Here is a 9,426-nt window from a genome sequence, read left to right on the forward strand (position 1 = left end):
CAGTTATGTCATTTTGAATGCAGTGCCGACATTGTTAGAGATGTCTTAGTTATGACAATTTGACAGTAACCAAAATGTTTATGTTTACAGTGTATGAAGCTCATCACATCATCCTGACATCACTTTTATTGTTAAAAACACCATTTTAAAGTTCTGCTTTCAAATTATTTGTATTGTGGTAACACTTTATATTAAGTTGCCTGTAATAAGTGTTAAACATTGTTAATTCTTAAATGCTGCATAGTTAACTGCTAATTAATGCATAATAAAGAATGTAGAGTAACAACAATATAATAGGTAAATGAGTCAAACTCAGTACATGTTTTTGTAATGCTGTTATAAACTATTATAAGAAACTGATAAGGCTTTTATTAACATTCTTTAGCAGTCTAGAAACTGTTAACAAGTGCTTCTAAATATCTTAGATGTGTTTATAATGCTATTATTAACACACTTATATTTTTATTAACACATATTGGTATTAATAAGCATCTTATAAGGCCCTTAACTATTAACTAAAGCTTATTACAGGCACCTTAATGTAAAGTGTTACCGAGATTTTTATATACTTAATTGTGCATTAATTAACAGTTTACTATGCAATTTTGGGGATAAGATAAACTAAGATAAGATTTAACTTTATTGATTCCCCATAGGGGATTTTAATTATCATTTTCAGGCTTTTAATGTTTACTGGACAGTGTGTGATAATTTAAAAAATAAATGTGTTCATTAACACTTTTATAGTCCTAATAACACATTTTAATCTTAATAAGCATCTTAAAAGGACCTTATTACCAATTAACAAACAATATTACAGTCCCCCTAATATAAAGCAAGATTTCTACATACTTTATGATGCATTAATTTAAAGTTAACTACACAATTTAGAGGTAAGGTAAAATAAGATTTGCCTTTATTGAGTGTGAACAGTGTGAACAGTGCTTATTAGGTGCTTAATAACCCCTTTATTATGCACTTGTAACAGTTAACCATCATTGCTTTAATGATCATTTTCAGGGTTTTAATGTTTTTGAACAGTGGCTGATAATTAAAAAAAATAAACATGTTCATTATTAACACTTATATAGTCCTAATAACAGATTTTAATGTTAATAAACATCTTATAAGGGCCTTACTACCAACGACTGAACATTATTACAGGCACCTTAATATCAAGTGTTACCCAGAGAGTTTTTTGAATTTCTCACGAGTTAAATGTTCAAGTATTTTTGTAATTAGTGATATTAGTCAGGTGGGATTAAACTGATCATAATTAAATTCAGTGCCAGTGCCTGCTCATCATTATTCCTATCAGTTATAACAACATAATAATCAATGGATTAGCAAGTGAACGTGCTGATATAATTTCAGCAGTTAAATAAAATGTTCACATAACCAATAAGTGATAACGATAATGAGGGCTAAACCAACAAAAGTAAGAGTCAGGTCATAAAGAGGAACAGATATGATCCTTTAATTGAGTCCTGACTGTGTTAACTCTCCTTGTCAGGTTTGTGTTGTTACCCAGTCTGATCTTCAGTCTGCCTAAAGTACAGAACAGCCTGCATGTTCAGAGGTGCTTAAAGGGAGTTGATACTTGTTAAGTGAGTAATGGAGCCGAGCAGAAACATGTCAGGAGACTTTAAGTGCGCGGATAGTCGGGCTGCACTCTCTCTCGCCTGTAGCCCGGGTCAGGAGACAGACAGACAGAAACCAAGTGGGTGATATATTCCTGCGAAGCATCTCATGAATCCTTCATCAGAGTGTTTGAACATTGATCAGATTGAGTATTAGCCCGAAGGCTGGACTTGAGTGAGTGAGTAGAAAATCCAAATTCTCACATGAGAGTGTGATACGGGGCGAAACAAGAACATCCGTAAGACAAAAGAAGTTCAGAAAAGGACAAACGGCCTTGGCTAACTTTCTCCTAATGCAGTACAAGCAATACAAAAACAAATTAATGGGCTTCTAAGGCAGGATAACAGAAAACTTAAGATTTAAGTTAAGATAGGAAGCGTTCAAGACAGGATTTCGCAATTTGGTATTGGAGAAGCAATTCTGACTTTGGGAACCCTATCTTATCTTACTTCATCCCATCTTATCTCAGGTTAGGAAATCCTAAATACTCAATTCAGCATCGCTTATCAACTTTTATGTCTGTTACCTAGCAACTGACACTATTTTTCTCACCCTGCCAAGCCAAACAGCTTTGTATTATTATTATTATTTTTTTTTTTATAATTGAAACACAAAAATGGAGCAACAACGATGGGCACTTATATATAGATGACGTAGTGGTGTTTGTAACATTTATTTATGATTATTACTTATTTGTGTCACACACACATAACTTAAAATACAAACAATACAAAATCATCAATACATTTGAAATGTTATTGTAGAGAATCGCACATAAAATGAGTAGAATTATATTAAAAAACACAATCTAGTTGTCATGTGTACAGTAGAGAAACGCAAAAATATTCTTTGTTTGGGAACTTAACAACTCAGGAGATTAAAAAAAACAGCTAAGCTACTGTTAGAGCAAACACTTCTGTTAGCTGTTGTGTTAGGGAACACTGCCATTAGCTACTGTTATCAAACTGTTAGCAATCATTACTGTAAGCAAATATTACTGTTAGCGAACACTACGGTTAGCCACTATTAGAGAACACTGCTATGGGTGACTGTTAGCAAACATTTCTGAAAGCGACCACTGCTATTAGCTGCTGTTAGCAAACATTACTATTTGCAAACATTACTGTTAACCACTGTTAGGAACACTGCCATTAGCTACTGATAGCAAACATTACTATTAGCAATCATTACTGTTAGCAAACCCTACTGTTAGCCACTATTAGGGAACACTGCAGTTAGCTACTGTTAGCAAACATTACTGTTAACTACTGGCAGGGAACACTGTCATTAGCTGCTGTTAGCAAACATTATTATTAGCAATCATTAATGTTAGCAAACATTACTGTTAGCAGTCACAGCTGTTAGCTACAACTACAGGAGGAAAAGTGAAGACTAAGACATCTTAATGTTTATCCTAAGTTAGGAGAGTTTATTTAAGATTTTGGGAAGTCGGGATGCTTGTGTAATATACTTTTCTCATCTTCAGTTAGGATGAAACATTGACTGCTCAAGGCTTTTTTCTAACCAAAATTACCATGGTTACAAAACCATGGTTAGACAAAATGTCAGATTTGCAGAGGTTCTGTTAATTGTACAGTAGCTGCTGTTGTTTGGACCTGACGTGTTGCCTGTGAGTGTCTGCCTGAGAGGTGGTTCAGACCTGCTCCAGATGACTCATCAGGAAGCAGCACAGGCTTTATGGACACATTCAGACAAATACAGTCACATGCTGGAACACCAGAGTTGTTTGTTGATGTACAACCTTTCACAGCCTTCAGAAAACGTTGGCAGCAGAATTTGCGTTACACTGGTGATAATTGTGTCTGACGTTATGGCTGAGAAATGTGTATTAACACTGGGTGACTGGATGTGTGATTTAAATGAGACCACAACATAGGTTCATCAGAAATGCAAAGGCTTTTCTAATGTGACACTATATGAATGAAAAGCAGCTGTTTGTAACTGAATTATGAGACAAAATGAGCCCTATGACACAGATATGAAGGTCATCCATCCCTCCTACACAGGTACAAGACATCAGCCTGAAAGAGACAGAACATTCTCAACAGACGTGTCATTTACAGTTGTGTGTCTCTTTGCAGTTGTTTGGTGTCTCTGAGGTAATTTTTCATCTTTTCTGTGGTTGTTTTGCATCTCTGTGTAGTTTAGTGTCTCTTTGTTGTCATTTCGTCCCTGAGAGATCGTTATTGTTTGAACAGGTTTGATTGTTTTTTCTTTTTTTCCAAAAATTAAACTATATCTGAAAATACACATTAACATGAATCTGATATATTATCAGCAGAGACAAGTTGGCCTATTTGTTATTTTAAAAGAAAATTCTATTAATCCACGTAACACTGACAAAAAAGCTACTCATGAATCCTCGTGCAATCATGCGCAGTATTTTATTTCTTGCTTTTTAATTAATTAATTTCTTTTCTATTTATTTTTTTTATTTTATCTCTTCTTTTTCCTCTGTGAATTATTTTCTTCTCGATTGCAATCTGCTAAAGCCAAATTGGTAGGGGACTGGGTTGCCTAAGGCTGGGTGTGGGGTTCAATGTTAGCATTTGTTTTTGTATGTTATTATTATTATCATTATTATTTTAAATCAAGTTTTTATTTGATTTTTCAATACTGGAGGTTAGAGCATGACAGCAAATCAACAGCCTCTATGTGGACATATACAAAGATCATTTTAACAGAGAAAAAATAAAAGAATAAATAAGAATTATCCAGCTCATCAACTACCTAAGAAGAGCTCTTGTCTGTCCCCTCTCAGTCTTTAAGGTTACACCCCTTTGCCTCCCCCATATTCAATAAAATATTCTAATTACAATCTAATTATAGATTATATTCAGTATACTATATAATCTCAGTTACCTGTAACCTTATCTAACATTACACCCATAGTTAAGCAAAAACAAGAAAAGACCTGAAAATATTCAGTGCAACAAAAGGTGAAGGGGGTCCCTGCTCCATCAGCTCAGGGGTCCATGGCCTAAAACAAAACGGTGAAGACCCCTGATCCAGTTTATTCATTCATTCATTCGTGATCAGGTGACTCTGAGCTGAACGGCGTCACACCTCGGCTCTCTTAGCTCGGTGTGATGAGAGCGTTTCTGACTAAAACGTAACATAACAGGAACTATTTGATCCCTTCTTCTAACTGAGTCTGAATTATAGGTGTGAATGTGTAATCTGGGATCTCTACTTCTCGACGCCGTCACGTTGTAACATGTAATATGTTAATTAGAATGTCTCCCACTAATTGCTGTGCCAACACTCGGGACTTTGTGCAGCTCTTTTGTTCGCAGATTGATTCAGAATTTGTCACTATTGCGACATATTTGGTGGAAATAAAAGCTGTTGACATATTCCAGGTTAGGCGCAGTGGTAGCTTTTGTCTAAACAGGTGCAGTGATTCATTCTGCCTGCCTTCCCTTCTCTCTCCGCGGTGCTTCTGCATGAAACTCTCCCACTGTGACTGTTTAATTAGTCACCAATGTCTGTGTCAGTGTTTCAGCGTCGGGCTGCTCGACTCCCTCGGTGACAAACTGTTGCCAAAGAAACACATCCACAGCGAGCTCAGATCCACTGATGCCGAGGGGCGGCTTGAAGAGTTCAGGGGGTGATTGAATTGTTTACAGCTCTGCTCTCTTTTTCACTTTTCTGTGGGGAAATACAGCATCATTTATGTCTGCTCGGCTTTTCCTTTGGCATAAATCTGAAATGACTAATGGTACACGGTGGCTTCTTGCCTCCAAACGACACTGTGAATATCAAAAGGATTGATCAAAGACTTTATTAGCTACACCGCTCCAAACTAACACCCTCACTAAGATTTCTTTGTACTGTATATATAAGGAATCTGACATTTCCAGGCTCGGTTCCTGCTTCTTCTTTTTTTTTTTTTTTTTCATCGTGTGCTTATTTTTTGCTGACATGTTTTTTTCTTCAGTCCACCAAAACTCGGGAGATTCTTTTAGCTCGGCGTATGCCCACTGGCAGATTGTATCTTCACAGAATCACAAATTTACAGTTGAAGCTCAGCCAATAGATAGAGATGATGAAACACGCAGTTATTGCATTGATTGGAGAGCTCAGAATTAAAAATTAGGATCCTCCTCCTTTTTTTTTTGCACCCACACTTTTTGATATATTGCTCATTCAGGGGTCGCCTGAATGCACAAGCTTTGAAAGCAGTGGGAGGTTAAAGGGATCGTTCGGATTATTTGATGTGGGGTTGTGTGAGCTACTAATTTAATAGTCAGTTTTTTACCTGCAGTAGATGGAGGATGTCCCCCAGTTTGGAGAAGCAGAGAGGAGCACCAGTGCAGGAAGCTAAGTAATGTCCTGCTGTGGACAGGGTCAGCAGCAAAATGTATTTTAACCACTTCAATGCCAGTTTAAGTGTACACTACATTTAGAATATTTGCACTGCTTTGCCTAAGCCAAAATATATATTATTATATTATTATATTATATTATATTATATGAGCAAAATATAACTCAAACCAACCAAACTCCACAGGGGAAATAAGTAGTTTTACTTCTCAGGAGTTTCTGGTCTGCCACTGCTTCGATCTGCTAGCTAGTTGTTGTGTCACTTCTGTGTTTTAAAAGAATATTTCATATTCATCAGGGTTGCACAGTAACACAAACAAACCAACAGACTGAAGCAGTGGTAGACCAGCAAATCTCCAGAATATTTTCACTGCTTAGTTTGTCAGACGGACTTTGCCGACAGCAATCTGTTGTTATGTATTCCCCAAATATCACTCTCCCCAAGCCAACCAAACTCCGTGGGCAAAATGAATAATTTTACTTTTGAGAACACGGCAGTTGCTGGATTGCCTCTTCTTCAAACTGTTAGTTTGTCTGTGTTATTGTGTGACTTTGGTTAATCCAAGCTATCCTTTTAAGACACAGCAAAGTCACACAATAACACAAACAAACTCACCAATCGAGGCAGACGTAGGCCAACAACTCCTGTGTTCTGAGCAGTAAAATTAGTGATTTCGCCAATGGAGTTTGGTTGGTTTGTAGAGAGCGATATTTGCCTTATATAACGGTAGTTTCCTATCAGAAGAGGCCGTCTGACAGCAAAGCAAAGCAGTGAAAATATTTTAAATGTTAGCTACACTTAAACTAGGACTGGGCAATATATTGATTATATCCATTATATTTGAGTTTGAATTAATGTGTGAAAACACTAGTCAAGTTAATTTGCTTCAGTCAGCCATAAAGTTTGTAGATCAGCTCAGATCGCAGTGTGGTTGTTACTGAAAGGCTTCATGTTGTGTTTGCTGCCACAGGAAAGAAATAAAAAGTCCCAGTTTCTGTAACATTTCTACGGCGTCATCCTGTGCTCTTCACAGCAGAGCTGCTCCCTGAAAAGCTAACTTAGCCAGTTAGCAGCTACGTTTCCGGCGAGGAGTTGTTCTGTGGCAGAAAAAAAAATCACATGAGAAAACATGATTGATCATCTGATCGTGTTTGCTACCCTACCTGTGGCTTTCTGCTCAGAAATGTTTCTTGAAGACCTCCATTATTGGCTTTTCAAATTGTCTTTAGGCATGCTAGTTAGTAAATTTCTTTAGACTAGCTAGTTAGTAGCAGCTGACTAGCTAGCCACTCTAGACCTCCATCACACATTCCACATAAGCTGTTTACATGGCTGATGAAAATGAATATTCCTCTGATATTCCTGTTTACAAGCAGCCCTGCGTACTCCGATTATGGATGCTAATTTGAGTCAAAATAGTATTTTGTCAAAGTTTTTCACCGTTGTCAGACTTGTTTGATTGAAAACTCATCCTTCCTCTTTCACTGATTTAATCACCATCTTCAAAAGGTCACTACTGTGATATATTTGCAGATCCGAAAATCTGTTGAGATCAAATGTTTAAAATGATGTTGAAAAGTAAGTCTGTTTCTCCCTTCAACCAAAAATTTGGGATTTTCTTTTGTGCACACATCTTTTCTCCAGCATTGCAAACCGTTGGCCAGTTGGTTTGTTTACAGCACAGAGCTGACTGTAAACAGGGAAGAGGCCAGAGTGTCACAAACTGCAATTAAAAACCCCAAACTGAGACGCATATTCTGAATTTGAAAATCTCCAAAGATTGCTTAGCTTCAGTGCTGGTCCTCCTCTCTGCTTCTCCAAACTGGGGGCGTGTCAACCTGCAACCGCTGCAGCTAATACACTATTGATCCAAACTGCCCCTTTAATGATCTGAATCTAAGACATCACAGATCAAGACATTTTGCAGCACCAACTATGTCAGGATGTGTATTCTCCTCAGCTCAAAGCTTAAAATGAAATGCCACAGCAGCAGCAGCTCACAGGCTCAACTTTAAGCAGTTGTGACTCCTCTCCTCGCGCAGATCTGCTGACTCCAGTGCCACCCAGAGGTCTTAACGCGGCTGCAACTCTGTCACACTTTGATTACACCTCTCTAACCTTGACGGCCCTCTTCGATCAAGGCTGTGGTGTTTGTGCACCGTCTCCTCTGAAGAGTTACTTTTCTGCTCAGATCTGAATATCCCTCTGAACACACCCCTCCCCGTCTTCTCCTCCTCTCCTCTCCTCCTCTTCATTTAACCGTCATGTCGACCTTGATTGTGAGGAGCGATCGCCAATACCTCCATGTCTGAGTTTTAGAAAAGCATAAACTTGAAGATTCGGTTTTCTCCAAAAATCGTTGTTCTCGTTAACATCATTAATCTTCAATTGTCATCTCACTTTTCTCCCTACTTTCCCCCCTCCCTTTGTCTCTGTCTCTCTCAGGTCTACATCCCCTGCAGAACAGCTATTGTCCTGGCCAACGAGGAGATAGATTACTGTTATTAGAGGATGATTGTCTCCACAGAGACCAGGATCGAGAATGGATTCCAACCTCAAACTGAGTGTTAACAATCACCTTCATCTTAAAATGTCAACCTTGCACACCACCCAAACCCACTTTTTTGAGCTCAAGTCTTTTTCTAAATGGGAAAAAAAGCATTGTGAGCCTGTGTGCTTTCAAACACCATCTGCAACCTTAGATGCTGTGTAACCCCATTTACTACAGATTGCTCCATTTGGGAAGCGTCCAACCTAACCAGCAGCTAGATGCTAAAACTTAAAACCCTGCCGAGTCCATCCACCACTAGCCAGCAGCCATTTATAGGCTCTGTTGAATTTGGCGTGTCATCTGAAACACATGACCGGAGACTGTGGCAGAGTGAGGCGACACTGCAGCCATTCAAACATGATAAACGCTCAGAGAAAATGAATATTTGTTATGTTGAAATACATTTTACTTGGTTTGATTATTTTGTATTTAAATACATTTAATGTTATGGTGTCACAGACACAAAGAAATTTACAGTATTACCAGCACTTGTTATACAAAACGTCCAGGTATCCAATCACTGGTGATCTATCTTTGTTAATTTGCATTGTGGGATGTTGTACGCATAAAAACACTGTAATTTGCACAAAGTAATAAGCTGCTGTGAATTATTATAGTTTTAATGGGTGTTTAAAACAGTTGTGTTGTAATGTTTGAATTTATGCAGCTGCTGGGAGCATTTATGTGGTTATTTATGGCGCTGTTATTAAGCCAGTAATTTGCAGCTAAAGCAAAGTGATAAAATCACCTAATTTGGGTTGTTCACAGCGTGTTGCATAATGGCCAAGTAACATTTTTAGCTGAATTACAGTTTTTTCCAGGTTTTTGCACAAAGAAATGCTTTGTTCTGAAGTAGATCACATGATAACACCTTATTTGAAGGGAT

At 37.8% G+C, this 9,426-nt stretch overlaps 1 protein-coding gene across 1 annotated transcript in view; it reads left to right on the forward strand.

The window, feature by feature from the left end:
* The window catches only part of gbe1b (glucan (1,4-alpha-), branching enzyme 1b), a 167,279-nt gene extending 158,142 nt beyond the window's left edge, over positions 1–9,137 (forward strand). Inside the window, exon 16 of the mRNA XM_084717393.1 lies at positions 8,435–9,137. Within this exon, the coding sequence (XP_084573519.1) occupies positions 8,435–8,497 (63 nt within the window). The 3' untranslated portion in view covers positions 8,498–9,137. The remainder of the gene's footprint in view (positions 1–8,434) is intronic.
* The last annotated feature ends 289 nt before the right edge of the window (positions 9,138–9,426 follow it).

This window comes from Lutjanus erythropterus, chromosome 4, assembly GCF_056507025.1.
Source record: "Lutjanus erythropterus isolate fLutEry1 chromosome 4, fLutEry1.hap2, whole genome shotgun sequence".
Classification (NCBI taxonomy): domain Eukaryota; kingdom Metazoa; phylum Chordata; class Actinopteri; order Lutjaniformes; family Lutjanidae; genus Lutjanus; species Lutjanus erythropterus.